Raw genomic sequence first — 25,718 nt, 5'->3', positions numbered from 1 at the left:
GGTTAGGTAGGGAAAAAAGAAAACAATTTACTTTAATTAGTTTTTTTATTTGAAGCGAACAATTCAATTGTACATTTTCCACTTCCGCGGCTCCTTAAGACTCATATTAATTTACGAATAGATTACGCGCAATGGTCGGAATAATCATTATAGCTATTAGTTAACGCTTCGTTTGATGGCCTAGTATTAAAACCGCAGTAAGAAAATGCGGGTGTTCATAAATTTAAAAGCACAATACTCGAAAGCTATTAAGCTCGAGCAGTTGTATAAAGCAGGAAGTTTACGACACCGTAGTGTTGGTATACCGATGTAATATTGTTTGATAAAGTTGACAATAAAGTCTAACAATAAAATTTTAGACCTAATACGTTTTTTGTGAAAAGGAAATTTATCGCTCACGGTATCAGAGTGTATCGTTAAACAGACCGCCAGTTATTAAGTGACAAATCGTTGGATTTAGGGCCGCCTGTACACAGTCATAAAGTCATAGTAATGGACAAATTATACAAGGAAAAGATTTTTATTTGGCATTTAATCGTATACATATTTCATGAAATTTGGCTTCCTCTATACTTGTTTGACTCGTAACAAGATTTTTGGAACGAAGTTCCTTATGGGACGATGCAGAGGGGTACCTAACCGGGAAAAAACGTCTGTAACGTAAGATTTTTATTAGTAATGCACACAGTGGGCGACTTAACTTTGTAATAATGTACAAATTAGTAATGCACATAGTGTACGACTTAACTTTGTAATAACGTACAAAAAATAACATAATAATATGTATTTTTAATATATATTTTTTATAAATATAAATCATTGTGAATAAAATAAAGTTGATAGCTTTGTAAAGTAGTTTTTTTTTATCAATAAAAAAATCATAATAAAAAATGAATAATTATTTTCTTTATACCTCGAATATAACTTAAAATTAATATTTTTGTAATAAAACTTCGTTCCTATCCGGTGTCTCACGACACAAATTTTTTTTTGTTCTGACTGACAATGGCGTATGTAATACCGGACAAATGATATTTTGTTTTTAAAAACACAATTTCCAAATATTTTACACCTAATCAATAAATTATATGTAGTAAATTTTCAAGATGCAATAATGACACATTAAACACTAGTATTATTCACTGAATATGCATGCTTATATGTAAATTAACGATGTCTCATACCTTCATCGTGCAAGTGAGCTTCTAGTGAGTAATTATTGCATTAAAATATTGGTGCCTGTATAACTGTCTAGATAGTCAGGTCCAACTTCGAAAAAGAAGTCAAATTTCGAATTCAGCTCGGATGGGCAGCGTTCGAAAAGCTACTTAAAATCTTTTCATCACAAATACCACAACGGCTCAAGACGAAAGTCTTTGATCAGTGTGTGTTGCCAGTGATAAAACGCTGAGACGTGGTCGCTCACAATATGCCTTATCAGAAGACTCAAGGTCACCTAAAGAGAAACGAAGAGGGCTATGCTCAGAGTTTCCCTACGAGATAAAATCAGAAATGAGGAGATTCGCAGGAAAACCATGGCAACCGACATATCCCTAAGGATTACGACGTTGTAGATGCAGTGGGCAGGGCACGTTGCTCGTAGAACGGATGGGCGTTGGGGCCAAAAAGTTCTTGAGTGGTGACCACGTACTGGAAGATGTAGCGTGGGTAGGCCTCCACAAGATGGACCGACGACCTATTGAGGTCCACGGGGATCCTCTGGATGCAGGCAGCGGAAGACCGATTTTTTTGGCGGGGCCTGGAGGAGGTCTGCGTTCAGCAGTGGACGTCTGTTGGATGATGGAATAGATTAAGTCGTCGTGGCTTAAAGGATAAGACATCCGGTGCAATCGTGTCTAGCGATGCAACGGATTTTGAATCCCGCTGGCGGGTACTAATTTTTCTAATGAAATATGTACTTGACAAATTTTTATTATTTTTGGAACGAAGTTCCTTTTTTTTTTTTTTTCTTAGATGGGTGAACGAGCTCACAGTCCACCTGGTGTTAAGTGGTTACTGGAGCCCATAGACATCCACAACGTAAATGCGCCACCCACCTTGAGATATAAGTTGTAAGGTCTCAGTATAGTTACAACGGCTGCCCCACCCTTCAAACCGAAACGCATTACTGCTTCACGGCAGAAATAGGCAGGGTGGTGGTACCCACCCGCGCGGATTCACAAGAGGTCCTACCACTAGTAATTACGCAAATTATAATTTTGCGGGTTTCATTTTTATTGCGACCTTAGAACTTATATCTCAAGGTGGATGGCGCATTTACGTCGTAGATGTCTATGGGCTCCGGTAACCACTTAACACCAGGTGGGCTGTGAGCTCGTCCACCTATCAAAGCAATAAATAAACATTGAACATCGGTTGGGCACATCTCTCGATAAGAGTGTACCGAGCGTCTTATGTTTTTGTTCACGACGCCTCCAAATGTTTTTGGAAAAGAGTAAGCCTTCAAGTTTCTTTTGTTACTTTTCATTTCATGGAATTCTGAATCGGTGTTAAATTTAAAACAAACGTAACAGCATTTGATACATTCTTAATGACAAAACTAGACGATGATCGGTATTTTTTTATATATTTGATATGAAAAAGACAAATAATATAAATAAACAATTCATTTTCTTGGTCTAATCTTAAGCCAAACACTCATTGGTTTCGGGTGGCTCAACAACACCATCTGCTGAAATGGCTTAATAGTATTATTATTCACCAATAGATGTCGGGAAGAGTCATAAAGTTAATTATCGATTATTGAAAACACGAATAAAACAACATTTTCGGAAAATAAATCGTAGCTAGATCGATTTATCACCCCCGAAATCCCCTGTATACTAAATTTTATAAAAATCGTTGGAGCCGTTTCCGAGATTCAGATTATATATATAATTATATATACAAGAATTGCTCGTTTAAAGGTATAAGATATCACGTTCTCATAATTTTTTTCTGCATTCTAGTATTTATATGAAATGAAATTAAAATAATATAGCAGACACGTCCGACGTGAAATTAACCTTTAATATTCAAGTAGTCCAATTATCGAGTATTGAAATGATTTTCAATCAAACGAACGGCCAAATTGAATCACGTTGTTTGTCAATTCGATTGTTAATATCTCATTCGGATGTCATGTCATCAATCGCTTCGGTTCATCGGTTTTAAAGTAATTATTGCTTTATCGAATCGATTTAATTAGTTCGGTCCGTAACTATAGCGTTACTGTTTTGTTTAAAATATATTATAATCCATTCGTTACAGTTCGATTTGGCGAAACTCACCAAGGCGATGGCGCTGATTGGCGATAACTAAATTGTATTTTAAAATGTTTCATAAGCGATTGATGAAAATTATTTACTGTTTTTGTATCATAAACATCCAGATAAAGAGCAGTCAAACTTGCTCGTGACACGACTGTATACTTATAGCATTTTGTGAAATAAAATTAAGATTGTTTAAGTAGACTTTGTGAGATTCAGAAATTCAAGCATTGCATATACATATAAAGCATATATTTATGTGTTACTAATGATATAGAAGTGGTTTAGTTTTAAAGTGTTCGATTCTGACTATACGGGATCGGATTTCGATTCATAATCAAAGTCAGTACCTCTCTTTTAAAGGTGTTTAAGCATTTGAGATTGGGATGTTGCTATCTATGATTCTAGCGCCCATAACAAAGGAGAAACTTCTGGCTTTATCATGAAACCTAAAAAGTATATATTGATAAATAAAACACTTCGACTTTTAGTTTCATCAGTCGGATATGCAATTTCAATTTCCTTGAGGTCCTGCTTGCTAATGTTCCATCGTTTATCTTCAGCTTGTGTTTTTAGCTAGCCCCTCTCAGAGCCCCCTTCTAACATGGGTGTATAATAATAATAATGAAGCCTTTTATTCGGACAATAGATATACATTTATATTTCTTAAACTACTACACTTATACTGTTATATATGTACTTTACAAAATTAAAATTGTTCACGCATTTTGGTGCTTCTTTACTTTTTGTAAGTCCGTTTGTTAGTTGGCAATGCCCTCCTCTAATCTACTCTATTCTGATCTCTCTCTGGCTACTCTACTACTATGTTATGCCTGCAACTTGCCTGATGCAACTTGCATGGGTAGGTACGGGATGTCTAATAAAAAGTTGTGCTTTACGCTAACAAATAATGTAGTTATTGCTCATGGTAACTATAACAATAAATTAACTGGTGGTAGAACCTCTTGTAAAACCGTGCGTGTAGGTACCACTACCCCGCCTATTTCTGCCGTGAAGCAGTAATGCGTTTCGGTCTGAAGGGTGGGGCAGCCTTTGTAACTATACTGATACCTTAGAACTTATATCTCAAGGTGGGTGGCGCATTTACGTCGTAGATGTCTATGGGCTCCGGTAACCGCTTCACACCAAGTGCACTGTGAGCTCGTCCAAGCATCTAAGCTATAAAAAATATATATAAAAAAATTGCGACCCCGTGTCGTCTCAGGTGATTGGTGACAATTTGATTTATCTCGTGCAATTCACGGATGATACAAGAACCTCTTTTGAATTTCAAAATCGATTTCAATAATGCGTCTCGAATTACACTGTAATATAAGTAATTCCGCTTCGGTTGTTGATATCGTGAGCTCCACGAAAATACAGCCGCGCCGCACACACTTAATTACAATCGTTTGCGTTCACCCCCACACGTGAAACATTCAAATTGCTCTTAATTTAATGTCCTTTAAGCCAACGAAATGTCGCGTATTTTTGGCGTAGGTACACCAACCTTAATGATCCGGTGCTCGCGTTAAAATCTAAAAAAAAATTTATCGTTAAAATTTTCGCTCGAATTCGTCCAATAAGTAATTTCGTTATCTTTGTTCGTAATTAGTTATTTGTGTTTTATGAAAAAATATCAGTACCGTCATTTATTTCATGTACTAACCTTAATATTTTTGCCTTTTGAGCTGTTATTCAGTTTTGTATTTTAGATTTTCTTTTATATTTATGATTTTAGTTAGCACAACGGTTTACGAACGATTCATGTACTTCATAGTAAATACACATATAGAAGTTGTCGTGCCCTAAAGGATAAGACGTCCGGTGCATTCTCATCTAGCGATGCACCGGTGTTCGAATCCCGCAGGCGGGTAACAATTTTTCTAATGAAATACGTACATAACCAATGTTCATGATTGACTTCAACGGTGAAGGAATAACATCGTGTAATAAAAACCAAATCCGCAAAATTATAATTTGCGTAATTACTGGTGCTGGGAAGTCTTGTGAGTCCGCACGGGTAGGTACCACCACCCTACCTATTTCTACCGTGAAGCAGTAATGCGTTTCGGTTTGAAGGGTGGGGCAGCTGTTGTAACTACACCCGAGACCTTAAAACTTATATCTCAAGGTGGGTGCCGTTTACGTTACGTTACGTTACGTATTTACGTTGTAGATGTCTATGGGTTTCGGTAACCACTTAACACCAGGTAGGCCGTGAGCTCGTCCACCTACCTAAGCAATAAAATATTATAATATTTTTTTTCTAAAGTAATATCTCTTGTAAAGACGAAACTTCGTCAAAAAACGCAGCATTGCCCCTGAGGGAGTTCCCCTGTCTTGTTCTATTTTCCGTTTGACTCGCCCCGTCCGATATAATTTTAATTTTGTACCGACCCTTGTATGCGGTGCTCTGCAATACCGCTATACAATTTACAACGTAAGCAAAGAGCATTTGTAAACTTTTTCCATTTAATCCGAAGCCACAATTCGAGTGAAACAGAAGTCTCGTTATATTAGATGATTTTATTCTATGATTTTTCTTTACTATTTTTTCGTAGGCAGAAATATCTTTGACTTTCTCTATAATGATTCTTGTCGTCTCATTGACACCGACAAGGTTAAGGCCCAGTGAAAATATCATTTGAGGTAGGACATTTCATAAGATTGCTAATACACAAAAAAGGAGTGGGTTTATGCAAGTTTAGTGGGTCTATCAAAACCAGACGAGATTGCTGGCCATCTATGGTTACCGTTGAAAGATATGGATATTTCTGCTACTAGCAATACTTCTCCATTATCTGTTCATAGCAGAGCAACCTAACCATTTTATTTAACTCTTCATTTAATTACTGTGCGCCTGTTTATCAATAATACTAAAAAAAACCAACTAATATGGTCGCTTTATACGAAAAAAATTTAAATTTACTTGCGTCCCCATTTTCTTACACCCTCATGCATATATCACTGTATATTTAGCGGTAGGCAGCGGCTTGGCTCTGCCCCTGGAGTTAGTGAAGTTCATGGGCGACGGTAACCACTCACCATTAGGTGGGCTCGTCTGCCTACAAGGACAATAAAAAAATATCCTTTCAATTTATATTTTCGTAATTACCTGTAATAAGGAGTATTCTAAGTTCACAGGGGTAATGATACTATCTGGCCTCGATGCAGCAATGTATTTCAATTTGAAGGATAAAGTAACCTTTATACAATTAAGACTCAGACTGGATATCTCAAGGCGGATGGCGACATTTACGTTGTAACGTCCATAGGCACAGATAACCGTCAGAGGGGCAGTAAGCTCATCCAGCCATGTAGTATATTAAAACAATGTACAATATGCCTGCTGTTATGAATATATAATAGCTAATGTTAGTGCTATTGAGATTTCACAAAGTTGCATAGTCATTAATGCAATGCGTAGTCATGTTGTGGGAACACTTGTACTATATAGAGGAATCCTGACTTTGACTCATGCATGTAAGAGCTAAAGTAATGATGCGAATATAAACAGATAAGCTAAAAAGATAAGCGTTTGTATGGATGTGTGAACTTTGGAGTAAAATGTAATCAGATGTTACTAAATTTGAATTAGGAACACCAATATTAGATTTTATTGAGTACAATTTTAACGTCTTGTCAAGCGATTTTTAAAGTTTATTGAGATTATACTTCGGAACTAATCAGATTCATTCTTTGAAAATGCTAGTAATAAAACACTAATTGGAAAATGTATTTGCACATTAAAATGAATCTAAATCTTGAGGAATCTGTGATTACGGTCGAATTTCGAGCATTATTCGGCGAGCACTGGTATTTATAAACGCACCGAATTGACAGACTTTCATTTGGCAGTTCTAAAAATCTTACAGCATTCGTTGCGGCCCAAGAAGCGCAAAGCTTGTTTTTTTTTTCTGACCGTCAAACCGGACAGCGTTTTCGACACGGACTAAATTGCCTATTGTTGGTCAAAATATGAAAACTTGACCGGGTTTAATTCCGGCCAAATTGCCATATAATTGACGGGTGTTCACTAACTTTAGTTGCTAACGATGTTATTTGAAATTTCTCCTTTTTTTAAATTATTTTCATGTTTTTCAACGTAATGAAATTGGAGATGAATCGTTGGTTTCCGCTATTTTTGCTAAGCACTTGTTTGAAATGTGATTGGCAGTTTTAGTGGCGCTTACGTTTTAGAGCATTAAAGTTTTTGGTGAATTGTACAACGCGTGTTTAATTTTTGTTATTGTTTAAATATTTAGTAACAGTTGGAAGTTTATTTTTATTTTTTATCGAGCTTTTACTGAAAGGGTACACTGAATTCGGTGATGTAGTTACTTAAAGATATGCTATTAATTTAGATTGGGTTTGTAATTGTTGACAACCATGAAATATTGTTTGTTACGTAATTTAATGCGTTAATTGAATTTTAACTTTGACTCAACTGACTTTGACGATACCGAGTGTACTTTACATTCAATTAAAACTTTATAGACTTTAAAATGTGTATATCTGGGAATTGTTTGGCGTCATGTGAACTTGCGGTTCGCTTCCGGATTCCGGAACTTTATTTGCACGACGGTCCCGGACAATGGTTCGGCTAATTTCGTTTAATGTTACACTGTTGAAAGCACATACTCCAAATATACTTACTCCACTACCGCCGAAACTTAATACAGACCACGCAATCGCTTAGAATTGACAATTACATTTTTACGAAACAGTCAACTATAGTAATTAAAAACGGTATAAATGTTTTTTTTTTTATTACTATATTATTAACTTCGTTGCATACGAAATACCTAATTATTTTTAGTCAAAGTCATTCATGGATGTTAGCAATGCGAGGGGCACAGCCAAGCTGGACCTTGGTCTGGCTCTGAAAATAACAAAAATTAAATGGTTGAATACTTTTGGATGAATTTTCGCATAAAGATGGTTTAAGAATTTAATTTCAAACATAAGATATTGGTTAGCATTGATAATGATATTAGTTATATATAAGCGCATTTACGTTGTAGATGTCTAGGGCTGGGTAACCGCTTAACACCAGGTGGGCTCTGAGCTCGTCCACTCATCTAAGCAATAAAAAAAAAGAAGCAACTCCTTATTCCGGCTTATCCAACGTCTTTCAATCTTTCTCAATGACAAAACCGACGTAGGTGAAATCGCGGGACGTGTCTAGCTTAAGTAGCTAATTATGATTTGAAACACAAGCAACAATAGAATTTGTATCTCATACAGATGAAAAACAAAAACCTTAATATGAGGTTATTATTGCCAGCACCGCTTTTTTTTTTTTTTTTTTTTTCCTATCTCAGCTGAGAGCCTTGAGAGGCTATGTCAGCGTAACCCTAACTTTTGTAGGTGAGCTCACGGGGCTCAAACCTGATGACGTTGCTAACACGAACCCTAGCAAGAGCCGTGCTTCGCAGAATCTACCACCGGATCGGAAACGCGACCCACTGAGAAGATCCGGCGAGAAACTCAGTGGGCTATGTCTGGGAGTTAATTTACTCGTCGAGCCCTTCGTCGCAAGCGACGGGTTCGACGAGAACGGTGACCGGTGCTTGAAGTACCTAGAAGCACCGTTAGTGGATCGGGAGGATCCGAGATGACGTGTTTTGGGCGACGTCGACTGCTTTCCATTCTGTCCGCAGGATCGGGAATGTAGTTACCGGCGGCCACGATGAGAGGGTTCTCGTGTCGTGCCGCTTTATCGAAGTGGCGCATTGACGCCGACTGCATATACTTACTGGTGGACTCTAAGTCCAGGTCGTCATGGAGGTCGACGTTCCTGACGAACCACGGGGCTCCGACGGCTATCCTGCAAAAACGGGATTGAATGATTTGGAATGTCTTTAAGTGAGTGCGGGCCGCGTGAGCGAACACTACACTTGCATAGGTCATGACGTTGCGTATGCAAGTTTTGTAGAGTGTGTGTCACCTTATTTCTAAGGGACATTTTACTTCTCCTACATATCATCGGATAGAGACGTCCTAGAATGAAGGCGGCACGATCGCGTACCGTCTTGATGTGGGGGCGGAATGTCATCCTACTGTCGAGGGTGACGCCTAAATATTTGACCTTCGGGGCCCACGGTATGGGCTGGTCGAACATCGTGATTGGGCGAACGGCGGGGGCGGAGGTGTTGACGCGCCTAGTCGGGAGGGGGATGCTCAGCGTGGTGTTCGGAGGGCGACCCCTTTTGAAGAGCACCGCTGTGCTTTTCGTGGGGTTGATGTCGATGCGCCACTTCCGGAACCACTGTCCCATGGTGGTAGCTGCGGTCTGAAGTCGTCGATGAAGCAACGCCTTCTTCCTACACGAGTAGTAGATGGCGGTGTCATCGGCGAAGAGCGCCAGATGGGTCTCCGGAGACCGGGGTATATCATTGATATACAAACTAAATAGTAACGGGGAGAGGGCGAAGCCTTGCGGGACTCCGGCTGTGACGTGACGGGGCCGGGAACGCGTTCCCTCGACTCGATATCGGAACGAACGGTTCGACAAGTAGTCTCGTATGATGAGCACGAGTCTGTCTGGCACTCCCATGTTATACAGTTTGTATATCAAACCGTTGTGCCAGACTTTGTCGAACGCCTTCGCTATATCGAAGAAGAGGGCTCCTGTCGGGATGGGTTTCCGCCTGTTCAGCCCTAGTAAGATGTGCTCCGTGAGGCGGTGCTCTTGATGGACGCACGAGTGTCTGGCGCGGAATCCAAACTGCTCGTCTATAAGAATTTTATTCGCGGATACGAAGTCCCAGAGGCGTTTACGAAGGAGCCGTTCGTATAGTTTGCCTATCGCCGGGAGGAGACTGATGGGGCGGTAACTCGCGGTTTCGTTCTTCGGTTTGCCCGGCTTGTGTATGCCGATAACGTCCGCTTCTTTCCACGCCGCGGGAAAGATGCAGTTCGTCATAGCAGCATTTAATATGGTGGCCAACATCGTTATCAGTTGGGCTGGTAACAATTTAAGCGCGCGGTTGCGGATGCCGTCGGAGCCGGGAGCTTTCCGTGGTTGTAGGCTATCAATCGCCTCCTTAACCTCGGAAGTGGTAATGGGGGGTAACGCGTCCGAGGGCGGCAGGGAAGCTCTGCGCTCGACCTCCCTGTCGACTAGCTCGGTGTGTTCGGGGTCCGCGTGTTGAGTGCTGGTGGTGCACTGCTCTTGCAGTGCATCGGCCAGCAACTCTGCCTTGTCATCGTCATCGTAAGCCGGTGGTTGGCCTGAGGGGCGTACGAGAGGCGGCATAGTGACGATAGTTTCGGACTTGAGGGTCCTAGCTAGTCGCCAGTATGCTTGGTGAGTGGGCGCGAGTTCTTTTAAATAACTATCCCAGTTTTTGTTTCGGGCGTCGCTCGAGCGGGATTTGACCTCCCGCTGTAAGGGACGCATCCGAGTCCGGTTTGAATTCGTGGGATATCGAGCACCGCCTAACGCAATAACTCTTTTATATTTCTTCTTTCTTTTCTTTCTAACGTCTTTTATATTTTTAATACGCTTTTATTAGCTTCATACGTACAAGTATGTATGTTAGTATGTATCGGAATCTTTGAACATGATTTTGACACCCTCCAAAACGTCGGATTAACTAGAAATTTGGTATACCGGTTATTAAGGACCGATGACAATTTAATATTTAAAAAAATATTGAAAAAAATTAAATTCAACTAAAAAATGAAAAATAAATAATATTTAAAAAATCTTAATCTTATTAAGATTTATTTTCTATTTTTTAGTTGGATTTTCTATAAAAGCGTATTTTATTCGTTTTTTTAAACAGTTATTTATTACTATACATTCTTATTATTTATAAGACTGTGTTTTAATACAACATACCGTGGTAAGAAATCCACTCAAAGTTATTAAAACGCAATAGACTGCCACTGGTGTGCTATCAACCTAATTGAAAACTGCATTGTGGTCGGCAGTACGGGCTTTTATAGCAAAGTTCACTTAAATACGACATCCTACAGTCGGAATGTCGTTAAAGTGTGATGATAACGCTAAAGAGTACAAAATAACGTACTGTAATGAGCTTCCTTTAGAGAAAAGAAAGATACGATTTCTAAGATATTTTTTTTATTACTTTTGATGCGTAAAGGAATTTACGGTCTTCGTGTTGGCTTTGATCACAATACGAACGCTTTTATCTGTCCATAGTAGTTAATAAGTACATTTTTGTATCGAAAATATCGTCATTTCTATAATTAGTTTTAAATCTCTTTCTAGTTCGTAACGGGTATTCCTGCGTGCCCGTCGCTCTGTCAGAAGACTTGGACATCAGGCTCGGGACCTCGGTAACTGATATCAACTACGAAGGCCCAGGAGTAACAGTTAAAGCTAATAGTTCTCGCAATCCGAACCAGCCACAGGTCTTTAAAGGTGAGTTAACAAGCTACATTTACGTGATATCCCATAAACAATATCAAATATCACGTATGGTTCCTAAGGAACGTGGATTTCCATGATGACCTGGAGCTTGACTCAGTCAGTTAGTATCTACAGTCGGCATCATTGCGCCACTTTGAAAAGGCGGCACGACATGAAAGCCCTCTTGTCGTGGCCGCCGGGAATTACATACCAGATCCTGTAGACCGAATGGTAAACAGTCGACGTCGCCCTAAATACGTCATTACGGATTCTCCCGATCTATTAACGGTGCTTTTAGGTACCACAAGCACCGATCACCGTCCTCGTCGAACCCGACGCTTGCGACGAAGGGCTCGACGAGTGAACTAGCCTATAGACACAGCCCACTGAGTTTCTCGCCGGATCTTCTCAGTGGGTCGCGTTTCCGATCCGGTGGTAGATTCTGTGAAGCACTGCTCTTGCTAGGGCCAGTGTTAGCAATACTCCCGGTTAGAGCCCCGTGAGCTCACCTACTAGTTAAGGTTACGCTGAAATTGCCTCTCAAGACTATCAGCTTAAGTAGGGAAAAAATTATCTCACATTGATTTTTAACCCTTAGACGCTGTTAATAAACTGCAAATGATGATGATACGGCAAATTTAATTGTGGAGACACTAGAATGCTATCTATAAAAATGTTACGCATAATCCTCAGTCTAGACGAGATGATACGTGTATTATATTTACTGTTATTATTCCGTAGAGGTTGAGATGCTATTAATATTACGCTGACGTGCCAATTTAAGAATAGCTTATTTATACAATAGTCGTTGTAAATTTGATTTCACCTATTAAGATAAGGCAAAATCGAAAAGGCAAGATTTCATTAAACAACTTTTCTGACATTTTTTCTAATACAGTACTATAACTCGTTGAATGAATAATTCAATTAAATAAACTAAAAAAATTTTTCTGTCATAATTAAAGAGGTAGTTTATATTTTTTGAGATTTAAGTTGAAACCTACGTGTAAGTGTCACATAATTTATCGATCGATTTATCGATAAAAAATTTGCGTCAACAATCATTAGAGCAGCGATACAATTCCTCATCGAACTCTTTGATTACGACGAAGAGTTCAACGTGCAAACTAGCCCATAGACACAACCCTCTGAGTTTCTCGTCGAATCGTCTCAGTGAGTCGCGTTTCCGATCCGGTAGTAGATTCAGCGAAGCACTGCTCTTGCTATTACTAGTGTTAGCAATTCTTTCAGGATGAGCCCGTAAGCTCACCAACGATTAGATAGGAAAAAAAAGCGATACAATTGAAATACAATAAATATAAATCAAAGTTAAGATTGCGTCTTGCGACTAAACCGCGGAACTGTTATTAAAGTGTTATCGATTTTACCCTCCGGCACGGCTGTATTACTTCAATGCTCGAGTTTTCCGCTTCAAATAAAAAAAATCAACTCCATTCAATATTTAAGGGAATAAAGTGTACGGCAGTAAAAAAAACACGTCGCGATATTAGAAGTTATAAGAAAAATCTACAATGCGGTTTCCTCTGTCATTGTTGGCGAGTGATTTGCAATTCTATCGCGTTAATTTTACTTTGACGAGGCAGAAAAATACGGTCGAGGTTGTGTTGACCCGGCTCCCCCCCCCACCCAATCGCGGCTCGCCTGAGGCTCTTCCGCCACATTTGCATACAGGCGGAGTCTATTGTAGATGAGCCAGTGTTTGAGAGGCGGTCTCACCGGCTAAAACAACCTTTGCCTCGTTTACGCTTTCCGAACTGACGAAGCATTTCATTAATGTGTTCGCGTGTCATAATTTTAATAAATAGAAACATGGTTTTTAAAGTATATCGAAGAGTGAAAAGGTATTTGGTTTAAGCGACCTTTCATACGCGACATTTATCTTTGTGTTTAAAGGTCCGTTTTATTTGGTATCAGTATCAGAAATTCGATGTTTTAATTAAACTTCAAATAAAATAACCCCATTCAAATACCTAAAAAAGTTTTTTATTATGATATTTTTTCCAAATTTGAAACTTTAAATACTGTAAAGTTGCAAAAAATTTCGCTTAAACTAAATAACCTTTCAACCTTCGATATAATTAAAAAAATTGTACGGAACTCTTTTGAGATTTGGAATGAAAGTAAAAAAAAATTAAATTAATTGAAACGATCCTGATAAATTCAGTTAAATTCAATTAGTTGGATGATAAGACGCTAAATACAACTTGTTAACAATAACTACGCAATACATCTACCTTCTTTTGCTTTTTCGATGTATGAATAATGTATATTTTCCTTATTTACTGGAAAACATCAAAACATTCATTTTGGATGAACAATGTACGTTTTCTTCTTAAGTGATATCGTTTACAAGCGTGATTGAGGTATTCAAGAATGAAATGTTATCTCAATATTTTGTTTGTCTCTCGGGAATCGATACGATTCTACTGTGTTTCTCTCCGTTTCGTCAAATCTTCGCCAATCATGTTTTACTGAGAGAATACTTTTTAAGATAAGAGAATCAATTGAAAATATATTTATTTTCCGAAGAATTGTATAAGGTATGTTTTAGATATTTGATACTAAAATTGGGTATATTGTAAAATAATGTATTTTGTAATCCTAGTCTAAATTAGATGATTGTATAATAAACACAGTAAAGACTAGAATTGTCGGTGTTTGGTAAGTGGTTACCGTTGCTCAAGAATATAAACAGTGCTATGCACCGCCAACTCGCTCTTAATGACAAATTACAAATGACTCAACGCGGGCTGCTGAGCAGTAACCAAAGATTTAAATTGCCTTGAAATCAGCTAATCCCTGAAATACTGCGATCTCCACTTTCCCAAAAAAAAAACTGAACTGCCAATCTACCAATCAGGACTCTTTTTCAAATCACGTCTGAACTATTACTAGATATGACGTAAGAGCAACGCCGCGAATGGTACCCAAGGCCTTAGAAAAAAATAATGTGTCAAACGGTACGTCGCAAATATTATCTCGATACAGGCAATTGATAAATTAATGTAATATCATAAATAAACTCATAAGTAAATCAAAAATAATGTTCACTTTGATTTAAGTCAGAAAAAGAATAAAATTTTATCGAAAGTAACAAAAAAAAAGTAAAAGAAAATAGATGTAAATTGTCAATGACAGGGCCGCAATCCACAGAGGTCTCGTATTTGAGGGTGCAGGCTTTCACTTAATATAATCAACGTCAGTGTCGTGACGGAGTGTTTAAAATACGTGTCTACTAAAAGATTTTATGTTAAAAAGGGAAAATTCTCGTGAACACGATACGGTGTATTTTAGATCAAATTAAAACTGGCTTATATATAGGTAGCTTTTTTCCCGGATTCGACGTCGTTTCCATTTCTTGTCATAAAATCTATTATGCATTTGTTATATCGTCGTTGTCAAACCAAAATCTGCTATGTGCACTGTTTGAGATTTTTACTTTTTGACCTTTTCGTATATTTCGCAGCCCTATCTACCGTATAAAAAAACTGTTATGTGTCTATAGCTTTAATATTTATCTACAGCTTTCATTTGATATAGTTCTTAAAAATTCACCTTTATATCTTATCTTATACCTTTAAACGAGCAATTCTTGTATATATATATATATTATCGCCCCCGAAATCCCCTGTATATATATATAGATTCAGATTATATATATATAATATAATATATAACTAGTCAGGTCATAAGTATTGTCACACAGTAAAAACTTTTCTTTTAGAATGCTGGCCACAAAAAAGTTTATAGAATTCGAATTTTGAATTGTTCATGAAAATAAAAATGTATACTTTTAGAATTTTACTCATTTTTAAATATGGAGTGGACGCTTAAAGAAGACCGTGTTGCAGTTATTGCGTTGCATCGTTGCGGTTACGCGCCAATTCAAATTTTTAACATACTGAAAAATTTGAATATAACCAAAAGATTCGTTCATCGTACCATCAAACGATACAATGAAGACTCTAGTGTAGATGACAGGTCAAGAAGTGGTCGCCCTCGGCCTGTTAGGACTCCAGCAGTGATAAAAGCTGTGAAGGCGCGAATTTAAAGAAATCCCAAACGTAAGCAGAAACTGTTGGCCCTTCAGATGGGGTTAAGCAGAACCACGGTGAAAAGGGTGTTAAATGAAGACTTAGGGCTTCGGGCATATCGAAGAAAAACAGGACATCGTTTGAATGCTCGTCTAATGGACCTGAGACTGAAGAGATGCCGCACTTTGTTGAAGCGGTACGCGGGAAAAAAATATCGGGAAATTCTTTTTTCGGATGAAAAAATTTTTACCGTAGAAGAGAGCTACAACATACAAAATGATAAGGTGTACGCACACAGTACTGAAGAAGCGAGCAACCGTATTCCGCGTGTCCAACGAGGTCATTTTCCATCCTCGCTCATGGTATGGTTGGGAGTTTCTTATTGGGGCTTAACAGAGGTACATTTTTGTGAGAAAGGTGTAAAAACGAATGCAGTTGTGTATCAAAATACAGTCCTGACGAACCTTGTGGAACCTGTTTCTCATACCATGTTTAATAACAGGCACTGGGTATTCCAACAAGATTCGGCGCCAGCTCATAGAGCGTAGAGCACACAAGACTGGCTGGCGGCGCGTGAAATCGACTTCATCCGGCACGAAGACTGGCCCTCCTCCAGTTCAGATTTGAATTCGTTAGATTACAAGATATGGCAACACTTGGAGGAAAAGGCGTGCTCAAAGCCTCATCCCAATTTGGAGTCACTCAAGACATCCTTGATTAAGGCAGCCGCTGATATTGACATGGACCTCGTTCGTGCTGCGATAGACGACTGGCCGCGCAGATTGAAGGCCTGTATTCAAAATCACGGAGGTCATTTTGAATAAACTTTAGTGTCATAAGAATCTATGTTTTGTTAAGTTCATTTTGGTATATGAATGGTTACATAATGAATAAACTTGTTTCAATTATTTTACATTAAACATGTGACAGAACTTATGACCTGACTAGGTATATATATATATAATCTGAATCTCGGAAACGGCTCCAACGATTTTCATAAAATTTAGTATACAGGGGATTTCGGGGGCGATAAATCGATCTAGCTACGATTTATTTTCAGAAAATGTTGTTTTATTCGTGTTTTCAATAATCAACTCTTCCCGACATCTATTGGCGAATAATAATACTATTTTTCTTAATTGACACAACACGATGGCGTTATCAAAAAAAAAACCGAGCTAAGCTCGGTCATCGTCTATTAAAATTTTATAAGAAAATGTTTTTACTCGTTAATTCAAAATTGAGTTCTTGCACATAGCAGATTTTGGTTTGACAGCGACGTAATGTATTTTAATGCAATTGAAACTCAGACCTCACGTCTCAAGGTAGGAATTAGTTCGATGTAGTATCAAAGGGTTTCGCTATCAGCTCAACACCAAGCCGTGAACTGTGCAATATCTGCATAAATTTCAAATAATATAACCCATTTAAATCTGTCGAGTGTGTTTGCATATCCTGCCGACCGCAAATGGCTCGAACAAGATAACCGTTTAGAAAATATAAATTAAAGATAGTTGTGAGTTTGCCTGTTCGTATTTACAAAAACAATATCTTTACGATAAAACAATACCGAGTAAAACTGTAAAGCTAATTAATTTTTTTTGTTGTTGTTTTGTTATAGGAGATGTAGTCTTATGTACATTGCCTTTGGGAGTGTTAAAGGTTGCAGTGGCAAGCAATGGACAGAATCAACAGAACTTCACCACTTTTAATCCCCCCCTGCCCGAGTGGAAGGTAACATCAATAAGAATTCAATATTTTTATCACATCATCAAGCAAGAATTCTCTGATATAGACCTCATTGAAGCCTATCTAAATAAAATAAAATGTTATTTGATTTCGTATATTTTGTTTTTACTGTCTGGCTTGTGGTAAGTAATTAACGAAACCAATAGATAGGTCGTGAAGATCCCTATCTACCTTGGAATATGAGATTGAAGTTTTAAGCTTTTGCAGATGGAATACATGAGCGCTTTGTATCTGAAAATTAGCTAATGTGTGATCAATATCATAATTTCATAAATGTATTCTATTAATCTTTATCCATATGTTGTTAACGTTGGTAAATGTTTTCTTTTTAGCGAGGTCTCATTTAAAAAAAAAACTTAATTCCCTTTTTGGATTTGGAATTGAAATTTCTTTGTACAATTACTGCGAGTAACCATTTTTGTGTGTCAAAGTGTAAAAAACTACAATTTTCATTAGAGCAAAGCTATGTTGCTTACTTACATCAAACGAAATGTAATCTAATTTCGACAAATTCTTCAACGTTAGACAGCGAATTTGAAGACTTACTAATCTTTTTTTTTTAAGAATTAAGCTTAAATTTAATTCTAGGTGGCAGCTATCAAGCGTCTCGGTTATGGAAATTTGAACAAAGTGGTTTTGTGCTTCGAACGAACCTTCTGGGACCCGAGTGCCAATCTATTTGGGCACGTTGGTACGACCACCGCAAGCAGAGGTTTGCATAATATTAAATTTGAGTAGAATTCTTTTCATAATGCTTCAATTTAGCTTCGACCTTTTTTATTTAGGTCTATCTCTCGGAGAATAGAGACCGCAAATTTAAAATTTAATAAAATTGTGGCGACTTAGGCTTAGAGCGTGTCTTATACTCATGTACTAGTACTTAGTGTCTGTGATTTCTCTCTAGTTTGTTTATAAATGTTATTTTGAACAGGCCCTTTAGGAGAGAATTTCTAAACATTTCAACTACAAGCTGTTGAACAATTAGTGCTCAGCTCGCTTGAAGTTTACATCCAAAATTAATGTACATCGACCGCAGAATCTCCGCAAATTAACCACGAGGACCACTCGCGCACCCTACTCACGAAGGGACATTAAATTATTTATCAAGCGTAAATAGTGTAAAACGTAGGAACACCGGTGGCAACGATAACGAATTAAAAGCTGAATAATTTAACGCCACTGTGAAACCTAAGGGGCCGCCTTAAGTAATAAATCACGGCAACAAGCCAAGACATGCTTCTCGGGGTACTGTAGCCACTTGGAACCATACGTAAATAAGAATAAATGTTCCATGTAGATAAGGTGAAATTGTATGAAGTCACAAAAATTTCCATTTCAGAGTGATGATTAAGGAATCGTTAACGTCCATAAAAATATTTTACTTAGTTTTTTGAGTAATTTTTTTCTTAGATTTAGACTATGGGCTATCTATGAATTAACAACAATATGAAATACTAACAATCAATCGTTTATCCAAAATATCAGCAGGAACCCTTTTATTGCGACTTACAAAACTGAACTTATCCAAGTTTCCGCGTCATGGTTTAGTTCACCTCCTTACCTCTTTGTTGTGTGCTCAACTAACTTCATTAAGCCCCCACGTCTGTTCCCAGAATTCCGGAACAATGTGCTTCGTGATATTTTTTTATGTGGTCAGTTAAACGTTTTCGGCTTTGTTTTTAAATACGCCGGGATATCTGATGTGCATGTATTTTGGCCTGTCACCTATAGAGTTATGTGAGAATGGTTGTTTTTTTTTTAATTGTATTGAGGGAATCTGCATTCGAATCTTTTAGTTAACAATAAAACCTTTGTTTTTTCTTGTTGGTCAATATATTTGGCCTAATCTTTCAAATCAAGACGTAATTGCTTCATTATGTTATGGTAGAGTCTATGTGCAGCATCTTCATATCGCTGTACACCTCAACTGTTGCCTTGAGAATTATTTGAGATGAGCCTTTCATTTCAAACTTACCGTGGCACCCTCGACGCTTGTAGAAAAGTTTATTTCTAATAGCTATGGTCCTTTTAGGCATCATTTTTTTGTCCACATACTTTTTGGGTTTAGAATTAAAGTGAAAAGCGCCATGATCAGGACCTTCTACAAACGATCTTTGAAAAGGGTCATCGATGGTAGGTACCTTGATTATTGGAACTGTGGCATTTCTGATGTGTATGTATATGAACGACTATAACTACTCAATATATCTACAACTAGCATCACAGGGTTTGTAAGTATGTTTTCAACGGAAAAAAGCACGATATATCTAAATAGTTTGAAATAAGCTAACCTATATATAATATATTACCTATTTATAATATAAATCCACTATGTTGTCGAAGGGGTCATTTCATACCCTATCATGCTTAGTTAATACAGATTGTCTTTCTATCTCATAAAATTATTGATATTTCCTTCGATACAGGAGAACTTTTCCTTTTCTGGAACCTCTATAGTGCGCCGGTACTCCTAGCTTTGGTAGCAGGAGAGGCAGCGGCTGTAATGGAAAACGTCACCGATGACGTCATCGTCGGTAGATGTATCGCCGTACTGAAGAGCATATTTGGTCACGCGGCCGTGCCGCAACCCAAAGAATGCATAGTAACTAGGTAAATTAATCAAGAATGTTTTTTTTCTTGCACTACATACATGAATAATCTCATGGTTACCGGAGTTCATAGATATCACAACGCGAAAAGCGGTATCTTCTTTAAGGCACGCAGTCAAAGTTGTATCGTGGCTATTTCACCCTTCAAACAGAAAGCATGATTGTTTCTCTGCATAAATTGTCAGCATATTGATACTACCAGTATATGTGTCCATAGAACACTGCTCCTGGAAATATTAACTATTGAAAAGTAACAAGATAAGTAGTTAGTACAAAATCTGACAATAATGTTGAATAAATAATAATTCACTTACAAATGAATATAGAATATCTCATCGAAGAGCACTTTAATAGTAGAACAAATATATCAAAGACTTCGACCATGTATCACAAATTTTGTGCAATATTACTTCATTTTGTGTTGTCTAAAGGATTCAGAAACTGTTTTCCATCAAGCGTCGCTCAATGAAGCTAAAAAAACCTACATCGAACGTACATACCAAAGATCCAATAAAATTTTTAAACAGAATTTAGTTTATACGTTAAATATTAAAGTGGAACCAGTTTCATTACGAAATTCACAAAATTTCACTTCGTTAAAACGCGCGAAACGTGAAGCCATTAGTAAAACTTTCGACTGTATCACGTTGAAAGCAATTTCCGTTGCAAAGTTTCCTGCTTCGTAAAAGCTGTGTATTGTTTCAGATATCATAATTACTGTTTAAAACGTTGTATTGCACGTAACATATAAATGTCGTTCACGTTTTGACACAATCTTAAATTGCGTGTCGCAGTAACGTGTATTATACATCTAATGCAGGGGTTTCCAAACTTATTTTGTCTACTTAGCGTCTACTAGCGTCCCCATTTTTTCACCTACTTAAAATCCTCTATAGCGAGTGCTCAGTCTTTGTCTAAGAGTCCTCTTAGATAAAATTACAAATCGCCTCCCAAGCCTGTACACAACGCCTTCGTTTTTTTCTGGGTCTCTTACCGTACCCCTTTAGGCCTGCAGCGCCCACAAGGGGGCGTTATCGCCCACTTTGGGAAAGGCTGATCTAATGTAAGTCGTATCAAAGTTTTTGGTAAAGGTTTCTTGGGTGCCTGAAAATCGTGTCGGCAGATACTGATGTAGTGGCCTCGATGTGGTCGCGGCTAGGACTGTTAAATTCATAATCGGTTTGTTTAGATGGCGTGCCGATCCATTCGCTCGCGGCTCGTACAGTTTTGTAGCGGTAGGGTCGTCTGGTACTGACTACGATCTCCTGGCCGCCCCTATACCTGGAACTGATGGAGAGAATAGACTTTTCTTTGCCGGTGAGTATGTTCGACTTTAGTGATAAAATAACAATTCAATTATTATTATTTTTTATTTTTTTATTGCTTAGATGAGTGGACGTGCCCACAGCCCACCTGGTGTTAAGTGTTTATGTTACTCTATAGATATTGGTACGTAAACCATATAATAAATACTTAATACCATAAAATTTTGTTTGTATTTGTAACGATTGCTAATATTAAGCCCTAGAATATTCACGGCTCAGTTGTTTTAATCATCTAACTAATGAAGCGAAACTTTCGCGTTAGCCTTCTAACGCACTGGAATAAAACTTATCCCGACTAATACAAGTTTCACATTCGTACCTTGAAAGTCTAATCTCAGCCCAAGCGAAAGTTTTTTCATTTATAGCCAAACGCTACGATACATCACGTTATCATTTGTTTTTGTATAGATCGTCGTGTATTGCTTACTGGCTCTTGAAAATTGTCCTGATGAAATATTTATGAGTATCGTATGAGATCACGAGTATTGAAGTTAATTTTTCGGCCCATATGGTCTTAAGCAATTATCGGAGATTAGTAAAACGATTCTTACAAGTAAATTTGGTAATACATAAAGTCTAAATTTCAATTACTAATAATTGTTATCATAGCTAATCAATCGAATTAAACCGAACGCATAATTCCTTTACATTGGTAACGACGTTTTCACCTACAGGTGCGGGCGCATAACGCGCCTTGTCCCAAACAGAAGCTGTAAAAGTAAATTGTTTAATCTATTTGATTGATAAAAGTCAAACATAAACAGGAGATTATCTGTTACAGCTTCATTTTTACGTTCATTCAAAATCGTTAAAGCCTACCTTATTGCCGGAGATTGGATTTTAATCCTATTTTGTTTGTCAGGTGAGCACACGATGCGGAACTATCCAGCAACGGTGCACGGAGCATTCTTATCGGGTTTAAGGGAAGCTGGGAGATTGGCCGACATGTTGCTTCCTCTGCCACCAATCACTAGCTCGAGTGTCGCTGCCGTGACGGCAAACAATTCCGCATGATGGCTGAAAACAATTAAACTTAAACCCTGAAAATTTCGATCTAAGGTGAAATTGATAATATTTAAGAACAACTCTCATTTAAGGACCGGTTGTAGAATTTATCCAAATTTTCAACTTTATTGTTTTTTGTTTGACAGTTTCATTTGTTACTAGCTAGCCATAATGTATCGAAGTAACTAATGTTGATCTTTGTATCAATGAATACGATACAATAGTAGTAACGGAGATGTGTGACGTCATTTGTGGCGACAGTAACCGGCGATGCGCTGCGTTTGTAATGCTACAATTATTAGAAGTCATTGGAAATACTGAGTGAATGATATACTCGTAGTTAATTGAATAAATATACCTTTTAATTCCAAATATACGAATGCATGTCGCATCGTTGATCTACTACGTAATTTGGATATTTTTTATTGTTGGAGATAATAAGTATGAAGTATTTCCAATGGTTTACTTTTAGTTAAATTTATTTATAGCTTTGAAACAGGAACAATCTTCAATTTAGTCTTTAAAAGCTTTTTACGAATGGTTAAATATTTCTCAGGGACCAACGAATTAAGATTCAATTTTTTATTTATTTCAAATGCTGGAATTTGTTCAAATTCTATAATTTAAAAGCAGTTTCTGAAACTTATCGGAATGTAATCTTTTTCATGGCTTTTGTTTTCTTTGAAGTCTTTTATTTTTAGTGTTTTTTGTTTTGTTTTCCGCGTGTCTTAGGTATAATTGACTAAAATTTCTTTTTCTTTTTAATTTCGCTTTTATTATTTTAGTTTTATTATTTCTGACGTTAGGAGTACTTTACAATTTTCCTTGTCACCGACTTTTAATTTTTGTTTCAAATCTAGTAACTACAATAGTCTGTGTACTTATTTAATAACTACTTTTATTCTCTTATTCAACATTATTTTCAGAGTTCTGGATCTTTTAATGTTTGTAATATCATTATGAAATTTATTTTTCATAGCATTAATAACATTAGCTTTCAGCAGGAGCAAGTATTGTAAGAATTAATAAATAATAAAGTTTTATGAAAGTAAAATTGTTTGGAATCTTTTATACCCCCAATCAGAATGTAATTTCGGGAAGCCAAAAAGAACGAGTCGAATGAAATGTCGATATCCCTCACAAAAGGTGTGTTTCCTTTGATAAGATTAATTGGACAATTTGAAAAACTTAAACAAATACACCTGCCCTTTACGATCCAGACACCTGTTTTATTTTCTAGTCGAGTTTTTGTTTCTTTTAGACGTATAGTTTTAGAAAGGGATGTTCGTTGGTTAGAATCTGGTTTTGTGATTTTATAATTATACGATCGAGGTAATTTTGTTTGAATACAATGTTGCTCGTCTCTCTATGTATATTCTGTTTTTATATTCACATTAGTTTTATGGCGGCTTTATCTGCTCCTATTATTTGAACATTGTTATTTTTATTTGCTTTTATTATTACTTTTTTTGCTTATATTATCCTCTTTTAAATTATAAGTATTCTAGTTTATTATTTCTTGATAAAAGAAGATACAAAAAATTTAAATAATATAAACCTGGAGTGAATATTAATAGAAAAAAACTTCTTCGTGTATAATTTTTTCGCACTTAATTGCTATTGGCACTATAAGGTTTGTTGTAGTCACATTCTTGAGCGATAGGTGGCGTACGAGTACTTCCAATTAATGAGGGTATTTCAAACATTCGCCGATAATCGCAGCGGAGTATGGCTGAGTTGGAATGGGCACCACCATCCTGGCTTTTTATTGCTTAGACGTGTGAATAAACTCACTGCACCAAACATCACAACGCGAACCCAGCGTTCACTTTGAGACATGGGAACTTGAGAACTAAATCTTAGTTGTATAGTAGACTCAGTTGTATAGTTACTGGTGGTAGGGCCTCTTGTGAGTCCGCATGGGTAGGTACCACCACCCCGCCTATTTCTGCCGTGAAGGAGTAACGCGTTTCGGTTTGAAGGGTGGGGCAAGCTATTTTGAGACCTTAGAACTTATATCTCAAGGTGAGTGGCGCATTTACGTTGTAGATGTCTATGGGCTCCAGTAACCACTTAACACCCGGTGAGCTGTGAGCTCGTCCACCCATCTATTGGATTCTCTGGCCCTTGATACTGTAATGCGTTAGTGCTTCGACAGCCCTTATATAATACAACTCAGACCATTAAAATAATATTCGGCTTTGGATTGAACTTCCTTTACTATGTTTCTTGAGCGCTATGACATGTTGCGGTAACCATTTACCATCAGGCGGGCTGCTAGTTAGTTGACCTGTCTAATTCTATAACAAAATGTATTAAGCATATCAAAGGCATTGTTATCGAGCTGGCTACTCTATATGTATTTATTTATAGGTACTTGAGGCAATTTATTCTGCCGTGACGTAATTTAGTGAATCACAAAGACACTAGCATTAAAAAAACAACTTAATTGTGTAATACTTTAATCTAAATTTACTTAACCAAATAAAAATAAACTTACTTGTTTCTAATTTTGCTTGTCAAACAATTAATATTGTTAATTAAAGCAAATTCACCTTTAAATCTATAGTTTTGGTGTTCATTTGAACTAGTAGGTTGTCGACTTACGACGTTTTCGATTTGAATTGAACCTAATTGATGTATATCCCGCCCATTGATTTTCTCGTTAGATAAAGTCTGATTTAATGACGTATTTTTTAATTTTAAACTATTTCACGTTGTTTGTAAAAGTGTGAGTTTACCGGAGCAAGAGTTTAGTGCGGTAGTAATTTATTGATAGCTTCGAAATTCGTAAAATCAGAATAATGTTATAATACATTATACTAATTATACTCATATATAAATGTACAGTGGTATTTACGGATGTTCCGTTATAACTACTGAACCATGCATCCGATTGACTTGAAACTTGGTATCCATGTAGAAAATACATGTACCTAATGGATAGGCTAATATTTATATGAGTGTTGGAGTCCCTAATAATAATGACAATAAATAAAAATGTTAATTTTAAATGCCCATCGAAGCGGGCGAGTACGGCTAGTAATTTTATAAACACGTAAACATTGTTTTGTTTTATTAAAATGAATTCTCTACTCAGAGACAACAGGAACGTGCTTTGGACACATTCATAATAGTATTAAATGAATTTTGAATTTACGTAAAAATCCAAATTAATCTTAACGAGGCTCGATTATATTATTATTAATAGAAGACACATAAATTTGAAGTTGTTTAACCCAATCAAAACAAAAAATGTTTCCAATTATAGAAACGAGATCTTAAGTTATTTTTTTTTAGATATTTTCAAATTCTTTCTT

At 37.1% G+C, this 25,718-nt stretch overlaps 1 protein-coding gene across 2 annotated transcripts in view; it reads left to right on the top strand.

Annotated features, from left to right (window-relative positions):
• Positions 1 to 23,452, top strand: part of LOC101739058 (lysine-specific histone demethylase 1A) — a 359,897-nt gene extending 336,445 nt beyond the window's left edge. For both annotated transcript variants that reach the window (XM_038019236.2, XM_012697973.4), the window contains 6 exons: positions 11,515 to 11,667; positions 17,332 to 17,444; positions 18,048 to 18,171; positions 19,886 to 20,069; positions 21,258 to 21,385; positions 22,256 to 23,452. In XM_038019236.2, coding sequence (XP_037875164.1) covers positions 11,515 to 11,667; positions 17,332 to 17,444; positions 18,048 to 18,171; positions 19,886 to 20,069; positions 21,258 to 21,385; positions 22,256 to 22,407 — 854 coding nt within the window. In that variant the 3' untranslated portion in view covers positions 22,408 to 23,452. The remainder of the gene's footprint in view (positions 1 to 11,514; positions 11,668 to 17,331; positions 17,445 to 18,047; positions 18,172 to 19,885; positions 20,070 to 21,257; positions 21,386 to 22,255) is intronic.
• The last annotated feature ends 2,266 nt before the right edge of the window (positions 23,453 to 25,718 follow it).

Source organism: Bombyx mori, chromosome 23 (assembly GCF_030269925.1).
Source record: "Bombyx mori chromosome 23, ASM3026992v2".
Taxonomy (NCBI): domain Eukaryota; kingdom Metazoa; phylum Arthropoda; class Insecta; order Lepidoptera; family Bombycidae; genus Bombyx; species Bombyx mori.
The sequence above is the reverse complement of the archived record's forward strand: the minus strand, read 5'-3'. Positions and strand labels throughout refer to the sequence as shown.